Source organism: Stomoxys calcitrans, chromosome 2, assembly GCF_963082655.1.
Source record: "Stomoxys calcitrans chromosome 2, idStoCalc2.1, whole genome shotgun sequence".
In the NCBI taxonomy this organism is placed as follows: Eukaryota; Metazoa; Arthropoda; class Insecta; order Diptera; family Muscidae; genus Stomoxys; species Stomoxys calcitrans.
The window spans coordinates 5,307,253-5,333,053 of NC_081553.1; the positions used below are offsets into that span (position 1 = coordinate 5,307,253).

General features: G+C 38.6%; 1 protein-coding gene across 1 annotated transcript; it reads left to right on the forward strand.

The window, feature by feature from the left end:
- The first annotated feature begins 412 nt into the window (after window positions 1-412).
- On the forward strand, window positions 413-13,377 carry LOC131995236 (uncharacterized). The gene is made up of 4 exons (XM_059363551.1): window positions 413-3,667; window positions 3,768-5,262; window positions 5,335-5,534; window positions 13,063-13,377. Exons 1-4 carry the CDS (start codon window positions 413-415, stop codon window positions 13,375-13,377), a joined length of 5,265 nt encoding a protein of 1,754 aa, XP_059219534.1.
- Window positions 13,378-25,801: the final 12,424 nt, after the last annotated feature.

The window sequence follows — 25,801 nt, forward strand, 5'->3', positions numbered from 1 at the left end:
ATATGCACTGACTTTGCCTTGAAATGCAAATGATTGAAACAACAGTCTGGTTTTAGCTCTAATCGCCTATATAACTGCCTTGCTGTACAAATAAATGATATATATCTACATAAGCTAAGATTAGCGAACTTAATTAATATATATATCTTTTTGTGATTATTATCAAATAAATTTTGTGTGCTTATTGTAACGTTGTGAATGAAAAAAAAAGAACTGATTTTAATTTTGTAACTTAAATAAAAAAGAGAAAAAAACTCCTACATTAAATTTGGTGCCGAAACCCGGGAAAGTTAAAGACATATTTCCTATATGAAAAGAAGAAACATATAACTTTATATAAAAAGATAAAAAGGCAAGAAGTAAATTAAATTTAATTAAGAGACAAGCAACTAATTGATTACTTTGTGACACAATGCCGGATCTTGACCGAGCTATAGAGGACCAACGTCTACTAATTACGAGGTTGTCTCGTTTTATGGATGAATATGAGAAACTGCCCACTATTTCTAGAACCCGTGGAATATCGCAGACCGTTTTGGATAAGATTGAGGAAATAAATAGATTGTTCGAAAGCAACCATGAGAGGATATACGATTATATTCGCGACAGTTCAATTTCGACAAGTGATGTTCCATATTTGTCTGAGGATGTTTATTTTGCTTTTTGTCATGATTTTATGATAGCCAAAGGTAAATTGCTGGATGCTATGGTTGAATTTAATGCCACTATTTCGCCTACCCTACATTCTAGTACGTTTCATGCTTCGTCCCATAGAGGTGATAGTTCTTTGAATGATGTTCGCCTTCCCAAGATAGATATCCCGGTTTTTTCTGGAAATTATTTGGATTGGATATCCTATAGAGATATGTTTGTTTCAGTGGTACACAACAACCAGGGTCTGTCTGATGTTCAGAAGTATTATTATCTAAAGGGTTCGTGCAAAGATACACCATTGTCCATTGTGAACGACTATCCTGCTTCTGATACAAGTTACCAGCTGGCTTGGTCAGCTCTTACTAGAAGATATCATAATAAAAGGAAGATTTCTGATACGATTTTCCGGAAGCTATTTGATATTAGGAAATCTGATGGTTCATGTGATAGCATAAAGAATATTCTTGATTCGACTAGGACGTGTATTGCTCTTTTTACTACATTGCAGATAGATTGTGGGAATTGGGGTCCTATTCTCATCCATATAACTGTTTCTAAACTGGATATTCAGACCTGTAAGGAGTGGGAACGGTCATTGAAGGCATCGACGGAGATACCTAAGCTTGAGGAGCTATTTTTATTTTTGGAAACCACGTTCCGTACGTTGGAGTCTGTTAACGACCATGATCTGTCTATGGTTAGGCCCACTGTGAAACCTTTTAATAACTCTTTCAGGCCTTTGCAGACACGGAGGGTTCATTTGGTATCAAGTCATGATGACAACTGTCCTTGCTGTGGGAAAAGACATCTTTTGTATAAGTGTTTCCAATTTGCTGCTCAGTCCTCCACGGCTAAGCGCGACTTAATTTTTTCCAAGAATATTTGTAGGAATTGTTTGAATGTTGGCCATTTTTCTAAGGATTGTCGTTTACATACTCGTTGTCACATTTGCCAACTGCCTCACCACACGATAGTGCACAATGAGTTCTCCAATGACAGGCAGTTGGCGAGTTCTTCGTCTGCTTCCACTTCTGCTGCATCAGCTGATATTGCTGATGTTGTCGAGTCAGCCACCCCAGACCTTAACTGCCACTTGTCCGTATTGAATTCGATTGTCATGCCAAATGTACTGCTTGCCACGGTGCGTGTCATAGTTCAGACCCATTTCGGGGATTTTACTCTACGAGCGATTTTGGATCAGGGTGCCCAGGCTACTTTAATCACGGAGAGTGCGGCCCAGCTTTTAGGACTCAGGAGGAGTAGTACCCATGTTCGTATTAATGGAATAGGAGGGGAGTCCATCGTTGTTCGGAGCTATGTCAACTTTTGTCTCATTTCTTCATATGAGAAAGGGTTCAGACTTGAGAGCAATGCATTTGTGATGCCATCACTGACATCTTATCATCCAGGTCCTATTGGTCGATGTCAGTTGCCAGATTTGGAAGGCTATCACTTAGCCGATCCTCAATTTTATGGTAATGATAAAATTGATTTATTGATCGGTGGTGACCTATATGGCGACATCTTACTCCCACAGCAGAGGAAATTTAAAAAGGGTATATTTCTTCAGCTTTCTCATTTTGGTTGGGTTGTTTCTGGTCCAACAGCTTCCCCAGGGTTTTCCTTTGATGTGAATGTGAACATGTGTTCTCTGGATAGTTTGCTGAAGGCATTTTGGGAGCAAGAAGAATTGGTGGAAAAGAGAGCATCTACGCAAGAGGATAATTTGTGTGAAGAATACTTCAGGAGAACTTACAGTCGTGGAAAGGACGGTAGATATACGGTGGCGCTACCTTTTAAGTCTGAGTTATATGGGAAGGAGGCTCCTAAGTTCAGTCATACTGATTTTCTTGCACTTAAAAGACTGAAAAGTATGGAAGACCGCTTCGATCGAGACAACGGTTTGGCTCTGCAATACAGGAGTTTCATGGCAGAATATGAGTCTTTAGGGCACATGAGAAACATTGGAATTTATCCCCAGGCTCTCCGACAACACGGTTACTTTCTGCCACATCACGGTGTTTTAAGGGAGAGCAGTTCCACCACCAAACTTCGTGTTGTATTTGACGGAAGCAGCAAGAGGCCACCATATTCCTCACTTAATGATGAGTTGTGTTCTGGGCCTGCCCTTCAAAATGACTTACCTACGATTATAACTCGTTGGAGGCGATATAAAATCGGTTTCCGTTCTGATTTGGAAAAAATGTTTCGACAGATCAAGGTAATAGATCGCCATCAACCTTACCAACAAATTTTGTGGCGTGGGGCAGACTCGTCCATAAATATTTATGAACTACAGACCGTGACATACGGTACCAGCCCTGCTCCCTATCTCTCAATTAGAGTATTACATCAACTGGCTAAGGACGAATATCACACATATCCCGAGGCGTGTGACATTGTGAAGACGGATACTTACGTAGATGATGTCATTTCTGGTGCTGACACTATAGGCGAGGCAAAGAGTCTTCAGGAAAGATTGGTAAAATTATTGGCTTCGGGTGGTTTCAATTTGAGAAAGTGGACCTCAAACTCAACCGAGCTTATGGAACATATACCCGACGAATTCAGAGAGAAGGTGGATTTGATCGCTTTTGAAGAGCAGAATTTAGTCAAGGCTCTAGGACTAGCCTGGGACATCAGAGGCGACTCTTTTACATTCAAGGTCAACTTCCAAAGTCAAGATGAAGTTACAAAGAGCAGCCTTCTATCAGACGCTTCGAAACTCTATGATCCTTTAGGCTGGTTGGCGCCAGTTACTATTAACGCTAAGGCCACCTTTCAGAAACTTTGGTTGGAAGGTATTGATTGGAAGGACAGGGTTCCTTTTGCTATTCAAACTTATTGGACTAAATACATCGCCGAATTGATAAATTTAGAGCGCATTAGGATTCCGCGCTGGATTGGATGCTTCAAATATAGCAGAATTGAGCTACACGGCTTCTGTGATGCTTCACAGACTGCTTTTGCTGCTGCTGTCTATGCAAAAGTTCTATGTAATGAGAAGCCTACCGTACATCTTTTGCAGTCGAAGACTAAAGTCGCCCCCTTAAAAGTTTTGTCGATACCCAAGTTGGAGTTGTGTGGAGCTAATCTTTTGGCACAAAATTAAGAATCAGCTGGATCGCGAAATTAGTAAAATATTTTACTGGACTGACAGCATTACAGCCCTATGTTGGATAAGGGGCGAATCAGCGAAATGGAATGTCTTCGTTGGCAATCGGGTGGCCGATATTCAGCGATATACCAATATTTCTGAGTGGTTTTATGTATCATCGCACGATAACCCTGCCGATTGTGCTTCTCGAGGCATCCCAGCTACAGAATTGGTGAACCACGAACTGTGGTGGTCCGGGCCTGAATGGCTACTTCTTTCTCAATCTGAATGGCCTCCACAACCTACTAGCTCGTACGAAACTGATCTAGAAAAACGGAAACAAAAAATTGTTATCAATCTCGTGACAACACCTGATTATCCTGAATTGCTCAGTAAATTCGCTTCATTGACACGACTGGTGCGAATCACTGCAGTTATATTAAGATTCTACCATAACATTAAAACAGCAACACAACATCGAATGTTTGGTTATCTTAAAACGAAAGAATTAGATGGTGCACTGAATCTATTAATATTTTTGTCTCAACGTGTGGATTTTGATGATGAACTTACTTGCCTGCAGAAGGGATATGAGTTATCGAAGGCCAGCGGAATTGCAAAGCTGTGTCCATTTATTGACGAAAATGGAATTCTCAGGGTTGGAGGTCGATTACAGAAAGCTAAGTTTAACTATGAATATAAGCATCCTATCTTATTATCCAAACACAATCCTCTTTCTCGCTTGATTCTTTCAGATGCTCATGTGAAGACGCTTCATGGCGGACTTACTCAGATGCAGGCATATGCAACGCGGAAATTTTGGATTATATCGGCCCGTAATATAGCTAAACAGGTGCAAAGGAAATGTGTAACGTGCTTCAGGTATAAAGCAAAAACAGCTGAGCAAATAATGGGTGACCTTCCAACCGTTCGCCTGCAGCCAACACGCCCATTCAAACATAGTGGAGTAGACTATGCGGGACCAATCACTATAAAACAGTCAACCGCTCGCAATTCTGTCACGACGAAGGGTTACATATGTCTCTTCATTTGCATGGTAACGAAAGCTCTGCATCTGGAAGCAGTTACAAGTTTGTCTACGGATTCATTTATAGCTGCTTTTCGAAGATTCACCTCTCGCCGTGGAGTGTGTACGGACTTGTACTCTGATTGTGGTACAAATTTCATTGGGGCAAATAAAGAGTTAAAGATTCTGCAGCGGAGAAGTCGTGATTCGGTTCCAGAAGAGCTCTATGAAATACTGGCAAACAATGGAACGAAATGGCACTTCATACCACCAGCCTCCCCCAATTTTGGCGGGTTATGGGAAGCAGGGGTGAAGTCAACCAAACACCACTTAAGAAGAACCATGGAGAACCGTATTTTAACCTTTGAAGAGCTCACAACTCTGCTAGCCCAAATTGAAGGATGCCTGAATTCACGACCCTTGTGCCCATTATCTCCTGATCCCAATGATTGCACCGCTCTAACACCAGCACATTTCATTGTGGGTGAGCCTATCTTATCAATCCCAGACGAAAACCTCCTTGATTGCTCAATTGACCGTCTCACTCGATGGAAAGTGGTTGAAAGACTAAAACAACAGTTCTGGAAGCGTTGGGTTAGTGAGTTTGTGAACCGTCTTCAATCGCGACCAAAATGGCTTAAACCACAAAACAATCTTGAAGTTGGAGACCTGGTTCTAGTGTTTGATGAGCGTTTACCCCCTGGCCAGTGGCCCTTGGCTCGCATTTCTGAAGTACATCCGGGTTCAGATGGTCGAGTACGTGTTGTTTCAGTTTTCTCAAATGGAAAAACATACAAGAGACCAGTTTCAAAAATCGCACTTCTTCCTATTAAAGATAATTTTCAAGTAACTACAAATTAACAAAAATGAGTTGCTGTGAGTCGAGGCATAGCACGGTGATCTCGAGAAAAACCGAATAAAACACCTCAAACCCCTTATTTAACTTTGTAAAGAACAGTTGTTCTTTGTGCGGGGGAATGTTGGAAATTTATGTATTTTTACTCTATTTTTTTTATTTTATTTTTTTGATATATCTTTTTATTGTTTCATTTATGTATTTACAAATTTATCATTTTATATTAATCATCTATTTTGTCTGTAATATTTAATCTAATGATTCTAACAATAAGAACCACCTTAATGTCCGATGGTACATGAGGACCTAAGAATTCTCTGTTGCTTTGCTGATGTTCTTTTTGTTATATGTCTATTATGCTAGTCTATTTGTTGCTATCCATGGCCAGTTATTGTCTGCCAAACACTTATGATTTGTTTCTTTTTCGTTGCTGTGGCGGCTTTCATATGTTCACTGAACTTTTAGCTAGGGTTCTGTATGAAACATTTTGTTTATATACTTAAATGCAGGTAGCAGTATAACACTAAAATTTAAGTGCATATGCACTGACTTTGCCTTGAAATGCAAATGATTGAAACAACAGTCTGGTTTTAGCTCTAATCGCCTATATAACTGCCTTGCTGTACAAATAAATGATATATATCTACATAAGCTAAGATTAGCGAACTTAATTAATATATATATCTTTTTGTGATTATTATCAAATAAATTTTGTGTGCTTATTGTAACGTTGTGAATGAAAAAAAAAAGAACTGATTTTAATTTTGTAACTTAAATAAAAAAGAGAAAAAAACTCCTACACATGGACTCACAGACGTACGGACGGACATGGCTTAAACAAATCAGAAAGTGATTCTGAGTCGATCGGTATACTTATCAATTGGTCTAGCTCTTCTCCTTCTTAGCGTTGCAAACAAATTCACAAATCTATAATACCCTGTATCACAGTGGTGGTGTAGGGTATAACAAGTAAAAAGGCGATAAGTTCGGACGGGTCGAACTTTGGATACCAAACACATCGGGTATATATGTTAACCACCTTTCATCAAAATCCGGTGAAAATTGCATACCTTATGTCCCATAGCAGTTATATCGATATATGTTCCGATTTGGACCAAATACTAATAAGTACAAGTCATTGTTCAATTGTGTATAACAATATATTAGTCTTTTTAGTAGCTATATCTAAAAATTAACCGATCTGAGCCATATACGATACGGACGTCGAAAAACCTAACATAAGTCACTGTGTCAAATTTCAGTGAAATTGGATTATAAGTATGTTTTTTATGGGGCCAAGACTTTAAATCGAGATATCGATCTATATGGCAGATATATCAAATCTGGATCGATTTTGGGCAAAGTAGCAGAAAATTTTCGAAGATCCTAACACAACTCACTGTCCCAAATTTCGGCAAAATCGGACAATAAATGCGCCTTTTATGGGCCCAATACCTTAAATCGAGAGATCGATCTATGTGGCAGCTATATCCAAATCTGAACCGATCAGGGCCAAATTAATGAAAGATGCGGAAGGGTCTAAGACAACCCACTGTCTCAAATTTCAGCAAAATGGGAAAATAAATGTAGCTTTTATGGGCCTAAGACCCTAAATCGGCGAAGCTGTAAGGAAGGTCATACAGTAAAAAAAAAAAATAGTTACGTTCAATAATGCTACGTTTATGGCTAACGTTTGATTTGTTGAAGCGAAACGTTACTCGGTTCCAATAAAAGAAAAACTTCGTGATGAAAGTATTTTGTTTGTAGTACAAAAATCCCAAACGTTTTATTTTTTTGCGTGTAGAAATTTTTAACCCGTTTTCAAACAGGTCTTATAAAACTCAATCTTACAGAAGTATGTCTTTTTACCGTTAAAGGATTCCGGGTTAAAAAACATTTGAATGTAATAGTTTAATCCGTTGCGTAAAAATACTATGTTTTACACGTCTGAAGCCGAAGAGGCACTAAAACCAAATAGTAGCTTTTGTGGCCAAATAGTTCATTTTGGTACTATAAGATCCCAAATAGAATGATTTTTGCACAAAATTCAAAATTTGTCAGACCAACCATGTTCCAAATTTACGATTTCCTACTCCATTTGCTAAGTGTAAGGGTTTTTCCAGAATTTGGGGTAGTGTGAATATCTGGTCTATGGGTATTTACCATGTCTAATGCTACATTGATAGGATTTAACTTTCTCGTTGACTTAAGATTTTAACCTCTCACACAGAACGCTCTTAAAAATGTTGATTCGATGGGAAGGATACTTATTCACCAGTAATGAGCATATAGTCCTAATTCCAATTATTATTTTAGGCGGATTGCGCAGACGAGGTTGTGCATGTGTCTCATCTTCTCCGGTCTTGAATAGTTCTGCTGGCAACCCATTGGTGCCTGCTGTCTTGTTGTTCTTCAGACGGCTCACCGCTAACGATGCGCTGTCTTTGTTGTTGTCAACATATTCAAGGCGTATTTCTGTATCTTTTACCAGTTTTTCTATCTCTGCAGAAGGAAGGGGACCATACCGATGTAAATGTTCGGTAGAATTTTCGGACTTCAGTCTGACACCTGAACATCTGGATTCGCTCACATTCAAATCGTTATATTTCTTTATTTTTCTGCGAAATAGCAGACGTTTCTGCCTGCTTCTGTCCTAACCTTCGTCTGGGTATTCGCTACTGGCTGCAGCTGCTCTATGTATGCAGCATTCTTGGTTTCAGCGGAATTTTGACAGTCCAGGTCGTCCCCTACTTTACAAAGTTTTCTAATGAAAACCCCGACTTTGTGTTAACATCTTCCTTATTTTAATTCAATATCTTAAAGTTTCTTGCTGCACATTAATTTCGAGCCCAGACTTTAATCTCATTTGTGGATAATGAGGAAAATTTTCTTGCTGCTCACAGTTCAATAGCCGTCGGTATTGTTTGTTGGTTTACTTACCTACCTGCCTGACATTTTCGCGTAATAACTTAAACGCTAGAAACCATTTAACACTTTGCGCTTTGAGCATGGCTGCCAAAACAGTTTATGAATGTTTCATTAGATTCAATTTTATTTGAATATTTTAAAGGCTAATTTGTCACTATATGGGCGTTGTTATTGTTTTATTGTTATTTGGTTTTCAAAGCAATCTTTAGTTGTTACTGCTGTGGGTTGTGGAAACGTTGCTGTTATTGTCGTTATTTTCGCTGTTATGCAGGCCATCAATTTTTTATAACCTCGAGAGCGGTTATTAGAAAAGACCGAGGACAAGAGGCCATCCATGGCAGCGGGGTCCTCCAAGCTGATGAATCGATGCAAAAATCACACCTTGTTGGTATGTTTGGTTATTCAAGTGTGAGTTTATATTTTAATATTTTATAATTAAAAAGCTAACACCATAACTCAAATAGGCGTCTATGTGTGTATGGGTAAGTTTTCAGACTAGGATGTACAAACACACACACACAGACACACGCACACAAACTTAGTGAACTTCACATGGATGCCGTTTGTACACGTAAACCACTATCACATTCATGCGTACTTGTGCATGTAAAGTATGTATAGCGACTTGTTCTGTGTGTAGGTGTATTTGTGTAAACAATCAACAAACAAAATCCTTTACAAATATTTGACTATATACTTCACATGAACACATACACACACTGGAATACAAACACAGACACTCGAGAGTTTCCTAGTAACAGCACAAAGGCGCGTAAAACGTTACTTTCTATTGACAGACGTATTATTTTGTGTTATGGAAAAACATTTACTGTGATACTTCATGCACACATGTGTGTGCGTGCATATGCCAGTTTACAGGCTTTACTATTTTTAAATTTTAAATATTTAATTAATTGTTAAATATTATCTAAAGGCAACACATTAAATTTCAATGTTAGGCATTTGATTGTTAAAGGATCAAAGAGAAATTTCAAAGTGAACCATTAGCAATTCAACGTACATAAATGATTCTTTTAATGCCAAACCGAATAAGGCAGAATAATATAGACGAATGGTAGACTTTATACTGAAACTAACCGAACCGGGCCCCCTCCGCTGCTTCTTCCTTTTTAAAAATATCTTTTATTTCAGCCCCCTATTGCAATAGTCAGCAAAAACATCCTATTTGGGGGTTGTTTTATGGGTGGGGTGGCCCCATAGACACTTGTTCGCGAATGTTGATATTAGATTCGTGCTCTACTTCAAAAACCTTTTATTTGAACCCCATATTGGTCGATAAATTTGACATCTTTGGGGTATGTTTTAGTCGAGGGGCGGCCCCCTAAAATCTTGGTCCCTCATTTGGATATCAGATTCGTATTCTACAATCAAACCCTTTTTGACGCCCCTACTGCCATGGTTCATAAATATGTCCGTTTAGAGGTGTTTTGGGGGCTTGGGTGGTCCCCATACTTGGTCCCACAATTGGATATCGGATACGTTTTTCGCTGTTAAATACCTTTTATTTGAGTCCCATATTGTCGTGATTGGTCTATATATATATTTGGCGGGTTTCGGGTGGGCCGTTTTTGAATCTATGTGGAAAATACAAGCAAACAAAATTGATTTTTATTTATAAGAAGAAGAAGATTATTTAATAATCGTGTGTTTGTTCCAGGGCTGCGGAGAAGAAGTCGAAAAGTTTCGCTCGAATCCCGCGAATGGAACTTTTTAGACAAAAATTTTTTTTTGGAAAATTTCGGCCTAGATTGGCACGTATTAAGACATTAATACAATAAAACATGGATTTATTGCCCGATTTTGCTGAAATTTCTCTGCACCTAAAACATATATGATCCAGATGGGTCCCTGTTTCGATGTAAAGAATGATATAGTGGAGGCCACGGTAGTGCAGAAGTTAGCAAGATCCTCAATGACTGGGCTGGCGAGAACGATATAAAAAATTTTAAACAGTGGGTTTCCCCTTCTAATGGTGGCGAAACGTGTGTGAAACTATGCCATGTTAAACTTCACTCCAAAGCGACACACCGTTCGGACTCCGCTATAAAAAGAAGGTCTCTTATCACTAAGAATGAAAGTGAATCGGAAAACACTCATTGATATATGAGAAGTTTACCCCTGGTGCATTTGCATAAATTTTTAAAGCCTGTAGCGCGATTACAACTCACAGGCACACAGTCAGATGGACGGATAGACGCTCAGACACATGGACATCGTCAAATCGTGTTAAAATTTTACGACGATGAAGAATATATACGGTGGTATCAGAATCGATGAAATGTTAGAGTGGACAAAAGTGCATCTTATTTCAGATTGCCGCTTTTAATTAACGCAATCTTACCGATTTTAAAATTTGAAATGTTATGGCGATCAGATCGATTTGTAATCAATCACATATCACTTTTTTTAAGCCCAAAGACAAGCCAAATGAATTTTGGCAAAAACCGGTTCAAATTTAAATATAACTCGTATATATATATATATAATTCGATCGATTTATAAGCTCGTAGTTACTACAATTTTAAACCAATTTGGACGAAATTTAGCGCGGAATGTTTTAATAGCCACATTTAAGCCCCTGCTAAATTTCATTAAAATCGGTTCAACTTTAGGTATAGTTCCTATATAAAGTTAGAAGTCGAAGTTCAATTATTGGGCTGTATTGACTTCTGGTTGAAATCTGTAATGACAGTTATACCCAAATCTGAACTGAAGTTAATGAAGTTCAGCAGAGGATGTGTATTGAAATTCCATAAAAAATTTAGTGCAAATCGGTGGAAAATCGGTACATTATAATTTTTATGAACCATTGTCAATTTGACAATGTCTTGCTTGAAATTTTGTATGAGTGTAGGTAAACAAGGTTACCGATTGATTCTCGATACCCTTGAAATTTGGACGGATATCCTTTAAATTTTGCAACGATATTGTTTTGGAGCGCCTATGACATAATTTGCACTTTTCGCCCATATCACTCACATTTATCAAATATTTTTTTTTTACATATTTGCACAACAAAACTCTTTGGCATCTCGGTTTATATTTAGATATACAATGCGCCTTATGATTGGGTGAAAATCCTTTTCAAATCATCATTTATTGCAGTTTTAAAAGTATAAAGTTTAAAAAATTAAAGTCGTACATGTGTTTTTAGGAATGTTTTGGCCAATGTGAATGAAAATGATTTTTTTTTTCATACATCACCATCAATCGCATCATTTATCAAGCCTTGGTCAAAGCAATAAATCATTAGTAGTTCGATGTACATTTATAACTTCAGCAATGTGATTTATGTATCGAAAAAATAAAATTTATGGTCTGGATTACATTTCAAGTTGCATATTTAAATTTTGAAATTGTTATTTTAATTTCTGTTATTCTGAGATTTTTATTTTCATTCGCATAGGGCTTTTAAGATTTAAAATAACTTTTAATACCCATCACCATAGGATGGGGGTATACTAAACTAGTCATTTCGTTTGTAACACCTCGAAATATTTGTCTAAGAACCCATAAAGTATTGTATATATATTCTTGATCGTCTGGACGTTCTGAATTGATCCATTCGATCTAGCCGCTTGAAATTTTGCACGGACACTTTATACTGATGTAGGTCGTTTGGGATTGCAAATGAACCATTTTGGTTGAGATTTAGATATGGCTCCCGTATAAACCGATCTCCCGATTTGACTTTTTGAGCCCCTGGAAGCCGCAATTTTTGTCCGATTTGGGTGAAACTTTATTCCGATATGTCTTCCAATAACTGTTCTAAGTATGGTCTAAATCTGTCTATAACCTAATATAGCTCCCATATAAACTGTTCTCCCGATTTGAAATTTTGCATTCTGTGTTCTGTTACGACTTCCAACACCTGTGCCAAGTATGGTCCGAATCGGAACCTGATATAGGTCCCAAATAAACCGATAACCCGATTTGACTTCTTGATCCCTTACAAGCCGCAAGTTTTGTCCAATTTGGCTGATATTTTGCAAGTAGTGTTTTATGACTTCCAACAACAGTGTCCGATATAGCTCGCATATAAACCGATCTCCCGATTTGACTTCTTTAGCCCCTGGAAGTCGGCTAAGTCGAATTTTTGTCCGAATTGCATGAAATCTTGCACAAAGTGTTCTGTTACGACTTTCAACAACTGTGCCAAGTAAACCGGTCTCCCACGTCTCCCATGTAAACCGGTCTCTTGATCATCCTTATTCGGTTTCTAAAACCTTTAATTTTTGCTCGTTTGATAGAAGTTTGGTATGTAGAATTAAATAATGCCCTTCAACTACATATATTTTGTTTAAATTTTTAGCAGAACCCATGGTGTTGGGTTCCCAAGATTCGGCCTGACCGAACTTAGCACGCTTTTACTTGTTTTCGCTAGAATCTCTTTACTTGTATTAGCATTAGCTGTTGTTATTGTTTTATTTTGGTTTTTTATTTAATAAGAATTTAATGTCTTGCCTTATTAAATTCCAGTTTTCAGAGCAGCCTGCAGCAGCCAACGACTCAATAAAAACATTATTTGCCGATATTGTAACTTTTGTGCCGTTGTTGCTGTTGCTGGCTTTGCTGCCGCTGATGTTGTCTGTTGTCGTAGAAAAGTGCTCTTCACAAATTGAATTCTTCAAAAACATGACGAAGAACAACAACAGCTCGCAACAAAAACAAAACGCCATAAGGGGCTGTGAAAGAAGGGATGAGCATCCAAGAGACGAGGAAAACAAACGTACCAGAAAGTATCTGCAAACAAATAAGCAAACACCGTTGCTCCATCTGGTTGTGTACAGTTAACAATCCGGGATCCGGATATAACATCGATGCAGCGGAAGGGCAGGGAAACAAAGGATAACAGCAATAACGGTAATACATAATAACAAAATGAGTGTAGGGCAAAACGAAAAGGCAAAGACGAAAGTCTTCGATTAAATGCGGAAAACGATAATAAGGAAAAGTCAACGAAATTGTCGACAATGATGGTTATGAAGACGAAGACGACAACGATGACAGACTGCACAAGCTTGGATGGAAACATCGAATCAGTTTTTTTTTTTTGCATTATTCAGACGAGGGGTCTTTTGTTAATTTAGGTTTACTAGATAACAATCTTCATATCTACAGTAGGGTCGGTTTACACCAAAGCTAAATTTAGATTTTTTTACTGCTCTAAAAATATTTGCAATCATTCGTCTTCATTTAATTTGGATGGTCACCGGAGCTTAAATTTATGATTTTAATCTAAGATCAAAGCTTTCAGATATCGAATCCATTCCGTACTCACAAATGCCGTTGTAGCTTCAGCCGCAACCTGTTCATCACAATTAGCGATAAAAATTGTCCAGACATTTGTTGAGCATGATCTATGCTCTCAGTTATCAATATGACAGCTATATCAAGTTATGGACCGATTTAAACTATTCTTTAGACAGTTGTTGAGAGTCATAACAGAACACCTCATGCAAAATGTAAGCCAAATCGGATAATAATTGCGTCCTCTAGTGGCGCAAGAAGTCAAGACCCCAGATCGGTTTGTATGGCAGCTATATCAGGTTATGAACCGATTTGAACCTTATTTGACACAGTTGTTGGAAATCATAACAAGACACGTCGTGTAAAATTTCAGCCAAATTGGATAGGAATTGCGCACTCTAAACGCTCAAGAAGTCGAGACCCCAGATAGGTTTATATGAAAGCTATATCAGGTTATGGACCGATTTAAACCATACTCAGCATAGTTGTTGGAAGTCGTAATAAAACACTTCATGCTAAATTTCAGCCAAATCGGATAAGAATTGTGCCCACTAGCGGCTCAAGAAGTCAAGATCCCAGATCAGTTAATATGGCATCAAAACATGTATAGTAGCCAATTAGAAATCCCAACCGACCTACACTAATAAGAAGTATTTGTACAAAATTTCAAGAGGCAAGCTTTACTCCTTCGAAAGTTAGCGTGCTTTCGACAGACGGACGAACGGAAGGACGGGCATAGCTAGTTCGACTTGAAATGTCATGACGATCCAGAATATATATACCTTATGGGGTCTTAGACGAATATTTCGAGGAGTTACAAACAGAATGACGAAATTAGTATACACCCATCCTATGGTGGAGGGTATAAAAAATAGAGATATCGCATAGATTCTTCTTTTGTCCATAGGCAGGTTAAGTCCGAAGATGGGCTAAATCGGATTATATCTTGATATAGTCCCCATATAGACCGATCCGCCGATTTTGGGTCTTAGGCCCATAAAAGCCAAATTTATTATCCGATTTTGCTGAACTTTAGGACATTGGGTTGTGTTAGGTCCCTTGACATCCTTCTTCAATTTGGTCGAGATCGGTCTAGATTTCGATATAGCTGCCATATAGACCGATCCTTCGATTTAGGGTCTTAGGTCCATAAAAGTCACATTTATTATCCGATTTTTCTGAAATTTGGGACAGTGAGTTGTGTTAGGTGCTTCGATATCCTCCTTAAATTTTGTCTAGATCAGTCCAGATTGGGATATAGCTGCCATATAGGCCGATCTTCAGTTTTATGGTCATGCGCCCATAAAAGCCACATTTATTATCCGATTTTGCTGAAATTTGGGACAGTGAATTATGTTAGGTGCCTTGACATCCTTCTTCAATTTGGTCGATATCAGTCCAGATTTGAATATAGCTGCCATATAGACCGATCCACCAATTTAGAGTCTTACGCCCATAAAAGCCACATTTATTATCCGATTTTGCTGAAATTCGGGACAGTGTGTTGTGTTAGGCGCTTCAATTTTGTCTAGATCGGTCCAGATTTGGATATAGCTGCCATATAGACAGATCTCTAGATTTAAGGTTTTGGGCCCATAAAAGGCGCATTTATTATCCGATGTGGCCAAAATTTGAGACGACATTTTTCTGCCACATGCAATCGGTCCAGATTTGGATATAGCTGTCATATAGACCGATATTTCGATTTAAGGTCTTGGCAACATAAAAGGCGCATTTAAAGTCCGATTTTACTGATATTTGACACAGTGGCTTATGTAATGTGTGCATAAGGTATGCACTTTTCACCGGATCATGACGAAAGGTGGCTCACATACATACGCGAAGTGGTGGGTATCCAAAATTCGGCCCGGCCGAATTTAACGCCTTTTTACTTTCTGACTCTTATTAAGTATCCCTGTTGGCTCGAATTTATGTCTGTGGTAGATATATTTTTTTTGGAGGTCGACGTGGCGCAGAGTTTAGCACAACCGCCTATGACGCTGAACGCCTAGGTTCGAATCCTGGCATCATCCTGACATCGGAAAAAAATTTCAGAGGTGGTTATTTCCTCCTATTGCTGGCGACATTTGCACAAAGAGGTGTCGCATTGAGATACGCCGTTCGGACTGGACTAAAATAAGAAGGTCCCTTATCATTGAGCTCAACCTTGAATAGGACAGCACTCATTGATATTGTTCCTTAATGTAATGTCTATGGGCATATTTGTATTTGCACTAGAATTATTTCGTGGCATTTATAATCAAATTAGGGTTTTGGCCTGCATTTCTGCAGCATATTCTTCCTCTCCTCGAATTTGAGCAAACTGAGCCAAAGTAAAAAATGAAATCCTTGCTTTAGGCCATTCAATTCAATTTAAAACCTCTACGAGTGCAATTTAATAAATCTGTGCAGATTTTCATATAAAACTCTTACAGACACACGCACACTCATTCACTGACTTGTACATGTATTTCTTCATATACATATATGGTTGTGCGTTTTATATATGTACTTTCCAAATACAAAAGTGTTCTAGGTAAGAGTCATCTGATTTTATGGGTGGACTACTGGGTGCTCCGAGGTGGCATGGCTCTCTCAATGGTTGGCTGTATGAATTGACGCAATGGTTGTAATGTCTTGTACGAGTATGTGTTCAAGCGAAAAACAATAAAGTGCTTGTATACACAAAGGATATAGCCTGACGATGTCGTCGTCGTCGTCTTTCAAACAACCAGTTAAGTTGAAAGTTGTTACCAAAAAATAAAAATAACGAAAAGAGAAAAGAATGAACGCGAATATGAGTGAATTCATCCCAACCCCCATTGACCTTCTTTCCCTGCAGCCTGTTCAGAAATAAATTAAATAACAATGCTTGCAGTCGTCCATACGAGGAAAATACCCGATCACATTGTTCTGCGCTGGATGGTTGTTGGTTGGCTGGATGGCTGGCTGGCAGAATGACTGACGGAGTGATTCTCTGTAAGCAATGAGCACACTTTATTGTTTACCCAAAGTCGTTAATTTGGTAAAACCCCGCTTTCAATTATCTTATAAATATGAAAATAATAAAATGGCTTCAAGCAGCGCATAAAGTATGGAGCTGCCCTAGAACACATCCAACCCATTCTGATATACCCAACATATACCTAGTGTTTCATTTGATTTCTTATTTTTTCTTTTATTTGGCATCAGGATGCGAAGAAAATAAATTTGTTGAAGCTTTTCCATCAGTACAGGATACAGTGATAGGCAAAATGTGTGTTTCGAGAAACTATTTTTTGCTTTTAAGTCGAAGCGATGATGGCATAATTGATCATTTGGAATGGTTCATCTAGCAGTCGCTTTTTTTAACTATGGCTTATATCGTATCGCACATTCAGTACATGGTCTGTGTTTAACGAAAATGTATTTCAAAATTCATACTAAATCGAATTGTAGAAACATTTGATCAGGACAAAATCGCTATTGCCAGAGTTACAATATCGTCCGGAAGTACGGAGGCAGCTAGATATATTTCTGGCCTAAGCAATGCTAAGAGTTGCCTAGTGCAATCTTACATTTCTATTGGAAAGTTTGCCATTTTCTAGCATGATTGTATTCAGAAAGTTTTGTCATGCGACCATCATTTGTATTGTTTATTGTGATTTGAAAAAAATAATTTGTCAAAAAAAAAATGGAATTAACTTCTGAATATTTTTTGGAGGCCACCGTAGCGCCGACTCTGAACAGCTGGGTTCGAATCCAGGCAGGAACATCAGAAAAAATATTCTGCGGTAGTTATACCCTCCTAAGGTTGGCCACATTTTTGAGGTACTGAATTATTTGGTATGGCAGCCATGTAAAAACTTCTCCACAAAAATATGTCGCACTGCAGCACGCAGTTCGGACTCGGCTATAAAATGTAGGTGGCGCTCGCCCAAAGTCGAATTCCGTGGAGATTAAATGACCAACGACGCCCAAAAACGACCGTTGTACCTGGGAACATTGATGCCGTACCCTGAACTTATAATGCAAGATAGTCATGTGACATGCCGTGAGGAAAAGCAGTCGTGGGCATTTCTGCCACAAGCATACATTCGGTAATGTATAAACATCTAGTGGTAAAAAAGCATTGTTCTAGACGGATACCGTTCAATTTGACAATGGCTTAAAAAAGGCCTTGTGTTGATGCAAAGAAATTTGAAAAATTCGATTCGGCGGCGAAAGGTGGAACTATGCGTATGAGCCCGAAACAAAACAACAATCGACCATGTCGGATTTCAAAGACGATCCAAATCCGAAGAATGTTGCTCGACGAAAAACACGTCGAACACAAATGGTCGCCTCCCAGCGAACAAAATGTCTCATTTCAGACAATTCTGAATCCTAGCAAAAACATTTTTTTGGGGAAATTTCATTCCGATAGTTCGGGAAGTTTCATTCTGATATTTCGGGACGAATTCTAAGCGATTTCTGTTCCGCGCAATATTTGTTGGACCATTAGAGATTTTTTGTTCCGACAGTCTTGAAAGAATTACGAACAAAGACTGGCCGTTCTTTCCTATCATTTTTTTTTTTTTTTTTGTTTTTCTTCCAATTGTTCAGAAGGGATTCTTAATTATTTCTGCGCTGTTTGTCTGTTCTCTGGGACTCTGTTTCGGATTTATTTTGTCTTCTTTTTGTGCTTACTTTTGTGGCCCATTTCTATACCCACCACCGAAGGATGGGGGTATATTCATTTTGCTATTCCGTTTGCAACACATCGAAATATCCATTTCCCACCCTATAAAGTTGTATATTCTTGATCGTCGTACAAATCTAAGACCATCTAGCCCTGTCCGTCCGTCTGTCCGTTGAAATCACGCAACAGTTTTTAAAAAATAGAGATATTGAGCTGAAACCTTTTACAATTTCTTTTTTTTTTTGTCCATAAGCAGGTTAAGTTCGAAGATGGGCTATATCGGTCTATATCTTGATATAGCCCCCATATAGACCGATCCTCCGAGTTAGGGTCTTATGCCCATAAAACCCACATTTGTTTCTCCGACCAAACTGGTTATGTGGTGACTGTTCCACATTAGGTCGCTTTATTCTGACTAATACACCACAATTTGTTTGCCTGAAGTCTTCGGAGAAATTCGAAAGACGAATCATTTAGCACCATGGCAATGCAAGCTCTCACACATAAGCTTAAAACAGCGCCTTTTTGACCGGCCAAAACGTCAAGTTGATGGGTCATCCAGGGCTGTACGCCTGACTTGACACCCATTTCTTCTTTTTATTCCCGCACATCAGGAAAAACTGCATGATCAAAATTTTTGGCATATAGTATATGCTGTTAAAGCGTTCAATAACCATGTTTTGGAGGTGTATCAATCGGTATGCAAAATTGTGTAAGTCATGCTGGAAAATATCAAAGAGCGTAAGAAAGAATAAGAGGTGGCGTTAGAGGGCAATACGTGATGACGAGTGACAAAATTTAAAGACACAACATATTTGAATTGCTTACGATATTTCGTTTTTCCTTTATTGCAACTTTCGGTTGCAAAGAAACAAAGCAAAATACGAAAAAATTTTCGAAAGAATGCTCGAATCAAAACAGAATAACAGAACAGCCCTCAATGTGAATCCAATTGGAATACAATAAAAATGTTGTGTCTTTAACACGAGTTATTTTACGGTACGGGGAAGACAAAGCAGAAACCCTCTCTTGTAAAGGGTGATTTTTTTGAGGTTAGGATTTTCATGCATTAGTATTTGACAGATCACGTGGGATTTCAGACATGGTGTCAAAGAGAAAGATGCTCAGTATGCTTTGACATTTCATCATGAATAGACTTACTAACGAGGAACGCTTGCAAATCATTGAATTTTATTACCAAAATCAGTGTTCGGTTCGAAATGTGTTAAAATTTTGACAAATTTTGTTCAGCGATGAGGCTCATTTCTGGTTGAATGGCTACGTAAATAAGCAAAATTGCCGCATTTGGAGTGAAGAGCAACCAGAAGCCGTTCAAGAACTGCCCATGCATCCCGAAAAATGCACTGTTTGGTGTGGTTTGTACGCTGGTGGAATCATTGGACCGTATTTTTTCAAAGATGCTGTTGGACGCAACGTTACGGTGAATGAACACATTTCGAACCGAACACTGATTTTGGTAATAAAATTCAATGATTTGCAAGCGTTGCTCGTTAGTAAGTCTATTCATGATGAAATGTCAAAGCATACTGAGCATCTTTCTCTTTGACACCATGTCTGAAATCCCACGTGATCTGTCAAATACTAATGCATGAAAATCCTAACCTAAAAAAAATCACCCTTTATTAGATCTTATGCTCTTTGGAAAATATGACTATGCTTGAAAAATAATAAAAACACTATCATAGCCTAAATGACTACAGTGATACCGGGTACCATAACTTAGAGTATTTGTTTGTAACATCCGAAGAAAGAGAACTAGACCCATTGATAGGTATACCGATTTACTCATAATCATTTTCGAAAGCAATTTAGCTATGATATCTTAGCCATAACTAAATCTGAACTACTTTGTATGAAATTTACCAGAGGTTTTTAGATGGGAAAAAGACCACTCCATACAAAATTTCGTGCAAATCTATTAATAATTGGGCCAACTGCGATATTTTAAGTGAAAATCCGGCGATATATATATGGAAGCTTTATCTAAATCTAAACCGATTTTCACTTTTTTCGCTCAAAATACATAGCGTTTGTCCCTAGCAATTGGATAAGTATGGTCCAAATCGGTCCATAACCTGATATAGCTGCCATATTAACCGATCTTGGGTCTGGACTTCTTGAGCCTCTAGAGGGCGCATCTCATCCAATTTAACTGAAATTTTGCGTATAATGTTTTGATACTACTTCCAACAACTGTGCGAAGTATGGTTCAAATCGGTCCATAACCCGATATAGCTGCTATATAAACCAATCTTGGGTCTTGACTTCTTGAGCTTTTAGAAGGCGCAATTCCTATCCGATTTAGCTGTAATTTTGCACGTGGTGTTATGGTATCACTCTGATATAGCTGCCGTACAAACCGATCTGGGATCTTGAGTTCTTGAGCCTCTAGAGAGCACAATTCTCATCCGATTTATCACAGATTCTGTACAACGGCTTCTCCCAAGGCCTTCAACAACGTGTGCAATATGGTCTGAAGCGATCTATAGCTTGATACAGCTCCCATATGAACCGATCTCCCGATTTTGGTTCTTGAGCCCCAAATCAGCCCGTCCACATTCATTATTCTTTGTTTGCCAAAAAAGAGATACTGCGAAAAGAACTCGACAAATGCGATCCATGGTGGAGGGTGTATATGATTCGGCCCGGCCGAACTTAGCACCCTCTTGCTTGTTTCAATTCGAGAGGTGCGTATTAGGATTTTATTTAAGACTAACCGAACGCGGCCTGCTCCGCTGGGCCTTCTTTAACTCTCTAATATATTTTTAGGGTGGGGACTCTTCACCCTGAATGCGGATATCGATTTCGTGCCATTGTAGCCTATGACGCCGAACGCGTTCGAAACCTTGCGAGAACATCGGACAAAGCGGTGTTTATCCCCTCTTAATGTTGGCCACATTTGCGAGGTACAAAGCCATGCACGGTCATTTAACAAATTTTCCCCAAAGAGGTGTCGCACTGCGGAACGCCGTTAGGACTCGGCTGCAAGAAAAGGTCACTTATCATTGACTTTAAACTTGAATCGGAAAGCACTCATTGATGTGTGTGAGAATTTGCCCCTTCTCGGATCCTGGTGGGAGGGGAGGGATGACACCTCAAACATTTCGACTCAAATATGGATATCAAATTCGTGCTGCACTTCCAAATCCCTCTAATTTGAGTTCCATATTGCCATGGCCGGTAAATATGAACCGTTTGGAGGGGGTTTTGGGGCTGGGGCCGGCCACCGGCACTTTGCACTGAAAATAGATATCAAACTCGTTCTTTATTCGCTACGGAAATGAAGTTCAGTTTAGGGGGTGCTTTAGGGTGTACCCCAAAACAATTGGTTCCAAAATTGGATATCAAATTCTTTTCTACTCTCAAAAACCCTTCATTTGAGCCCCACATTGTCATAATGGGTCAATTATTCCATTTTACATATCTTTAGGAGCAAAGTGCCACTTAGACTTGGACGCAAATTTTAATGTCATATTCGTAATCTACTCCCTAATAGCTTTCATTTGAGTCCCATATAGCCATGGTCAGCTAATATGCCAAGTTGGGTGTATTTGGGGGTGGGCGACCTCCCATTACTTGGATCTAATGATTTATGCTATATTTTATATATATCGCCTAATACTTTTCATTTGATTCCCAAATTGACATGAACTTTGTTTACTTCCACCCAAATGTTAATACCATATTCGTTTTCTGGTCTCCAATACCTTTCATTTGATACCCTTATTGTGCCGATCGGACCACTTTGGGATATGGGTTGCGTTTTTGGGGTAAGGGGGGGTATGTGCCTCCACTCGATATCAAAAAATTATATAGCCTATGTTTCCTTCCAGACAAACGTACACAATTTATGATCATTTTAAGAAAATCGGTTTAGCCAAATATCATATAGTCAGAGTGGGTCTAATGCCGTTTGTAAAGGATGGCGTAACCACCTATATTTAGATCTGATCTTTTTCCTCCTTCCTGACCATTTTCGTAATCTACTCCCTAATACCTTTCATTCGAGTCCCATATTGTCATTCATGATCGTCAAATAATCCTATTTTAAGGGGTTTTGGGGCTGGGGCGGCTCCCAGATACTTAGACCAAACTTTTATTATGAAATTCGTACTTTACTCTTGAATACCTTTCATTTGAATCCCATATTGTCCCGATCGGTGCACTTTTAGTTTTGAGTAGTACTTTTGGGGCAAGGGGGAGGGTCCGTCCCCCTCCGATATCAAAAACTTATATAGAATATGTTTTTTTCCAGATCAACCTATACAATCTGTGAAAATTTCAAGGTAATCGGCTCAGCCGTTTTTGAGTCTATACGGAACAAACAAACAAACATACTAACAAGCAAACACAAATTGAATTTTATATAAAAATTTCATCAAGGCTCAACCATACTAGTCTACACATAAACTAAGTTTCTTGGTGTAAAATTTTAACAGACCATGGTGGTGATCCAGTCGAACTTAGCGCTTTTTTAACTGTTTCTATTTTTCTCGGTCTTCAGTTATTATCATTACCACATTTTCACATAATGGAGAGGCACTTCACAAATTTCAATAGTTTGGAATATTGGTTTTCAAATTTTACCTCGACTGTATTCGTCGAAGAATCGATATGTTATAGATTGTAACAATTTCAATATGTCTGTATATTAATTTATTGTACAAAGAGAAACAATAACATCCGTTTTGGCCATAGGCGCTCCTACGAGTTCGCCCACTCATACACCCACATAGAAGAATGTTAAAGGATATGCATGCATGCATGGATGTACGAAGCAATTTGCTTTCGATTGTGTCCACGGTTAGCATTTTGCATTGTATACACTTCAGATCAATCAAAGGAACATGTTTCAAAGTTGATTGCCCCGGGGCGATGGTAATGATTTTTACCTCCCCTCTCTACATATTGACCAATTCTTCAATTCATTTTCCTTTTCTTGGCCATTGTGATTTTCACTAACGTCACATATGACCCTTTAACCCATTGAGTTTGGGCTATCTTCTTCTCGCCATTTTCATTCATACAATCCGCGACGTGATGAATCTGTGTATATACCTGCTGGGAGGATTCTCTATTTGCTATTGATTCATTTGGATGGCGAGACGGACACCAGCTGGCGATTACGAAATCAATGGAGCAAAGGCTTGAAAAAAAAAAAAACTGGCAAAACCTATGAAGTATGTATTTTGTACGTATGTATTTAAGTCATAGTGGTTGAGTATCGGCGTTGTGTAATATTTTGGATTAAGACAACAGCATACAACAATCATTCAAAATGGCTTAGTAATGGCAATTATATAAGCAGCTGTACGGAGCACATACTTGGACTCTTAATTCATTACTAATTTTTTTAGAAATCAATGGCTATCTTTTTGGTTGGGCGTTGGGATGGGTATGCTACCATGCTATTCACCATGTTACACATAGTTTAATATAACAGACCAACAGACCATTTGGTATAGTAGGATTGATTTTTTTTGCCATAAATGCTCATAAAAAGTATGTCCATGTCCAGTGTGCTGAAAACTCTAATTGAACAGCTTTCATGAGAAAAGTATCCTTAATGTCCATGGGCAAAGTGTCATTTGAATTTGGTTGGAATGGACAGAAGTAAGAAAACACTAGGATCTTCTCAACATTTTTGGTTTTGACTTTTCTAATACAATCCATTATATTTTGAATTATCTAAAAAATTTTGCACCTGTAACGACAATCTTTGTTAGTTGCAAATGTATAATGGAAATCATTTGACTGTACAGACATCTCATCTTTTGCAACGATATTTCGATTTTGAATAACGTTTACAATTTGCAAATAAAGGTGACTCTACGACACTATTTCAATTAGCACAGCGTTAAAATATGCAAAAAAAAATGCACGGACACTCTCTCTCCCAGCAAAGCTTGTTACTACTTTAAGATGCTGTTGGCCACTTGACCCCGCCACCATGGGCAACAGCATCATCATGATTGCTGTCACCAGACTACTGCTGGCCAAAGCTTTTTGTACGGCCAGTTAGTACAGTGAAACTCAGTGACGTTCAAGCGAGACAAGTGAATGCTTGATAGCCAATCACTTCAATGGGGAAATTCGATGCGCTCAATGAAGGCGAGAGATGTGGTGGCATGATTTTAATTAAGAAAATCTTGCTATTATATTATTATTGTCACACCAAAATCATTCCCCTTTATTAATTCATTGGTGCATCACTTTTCTATGTGAGACTACAAACGATTGCAAAACGTAGAGTATTTGCGAATTGCTGCAATGCCAGCGAGGAATGTTGTTTAGTTTGAAGTCTGTTTCTGTTTTTTTTTTGCGTTGGCCATGTTTTGTAATTGTGGCCAATGACCATGTGCATTGCAAATCATAAGTGGTCAATACAGAATTGCCTAAGAGATCTGTCATACTTTATTATGGAGAAATATAGAAAACTAGCCGAACTGGGCCCGCTCCGCTGCGCCTTCTTTAACTCTCTAATATCCTTTAGGGTGGGGACACTTCGCCCTTAATGCGGCAATTGAAATCATGTCATTGTAGCCTATGACGTGGCGAGAAAATCGGACAAAGCGGTGTTTATCCCCTCTTAATGTTGGCGACATTTGCGAGGCAAAATGCCATGCATGGTCTTTTAAAAAAATCTTCCCAAAGAGGTGTCGCACTGCGGGACGCTGTTTGGACTCGGCTATAAAAACAGGTCCCTTATCATTTAGTTTAAACTTGAATCGGAAAGCAGTCATTGATGTGTGAGAATTTGCCCCTTCTCGGTTCCTGGTGGTAATGTTCTTCCTTAGAATATTGTTCTCATTAGAGGAGGGATGGCATTTCGACTCAAATATGGATATCAATTTCTTGCTGCAATTCCAAATTCCTTAATTTGAGCCCCATGTTGCCGGTAAATATGAACCGTTTGGAGGGTGTTTTGGGCCTGGGGCGGCCACCTGCACTTTGCACTGAAAATAGATATCAAATTCGTTCTTCATTCGCAACGAAAAAGAAGTTCAGTTTTGGAGGTGCTTAAGGGCGTACACCAAAACACTTGACTCCAAAATTGGATATCAAATTCGTTTTTTACTCTCAGAAACCTTTCAATTGAGCCCCATATTGAAATTAACTTCCAATATGTCTGTTTGAGGAAGTTTTGGGGTTGGGGCGTCCCGATGGGTACTTAGACTCAAATTAAATTAATACCATATTCGTATTGTACTCTCCAATACTTATCGTTTGATACCTATATTATCCCGATCGGTCCACTTTTGATTTAAGGTTGTGTTTTTGGCATAA

Bases quoted from the DNA above. Each gene is read 5' to 3' on its own strand.
- LOC131995236 (XM_059363551.1), top strand. From the start codon at position 413: ATGCCGGATCTTGACCGAGCTATAGAGGACCAACGTCTACTAATTACG. The intron at 5,263-5,334 runs GTGAGCCTATCT...CTCGATGGAAAG, and splicing joins ACCAGCACATTTCATTGTGG to TGGTTGAAAGACTAAAACAA. The intron at 5,535-13,062 runs GTACGTGTTGTT...ATTAAATTCCAG, and splicing joins ATCCGGGTTCAGATGGTCGA to TTTTCAGAGCAGCCTGCAGC.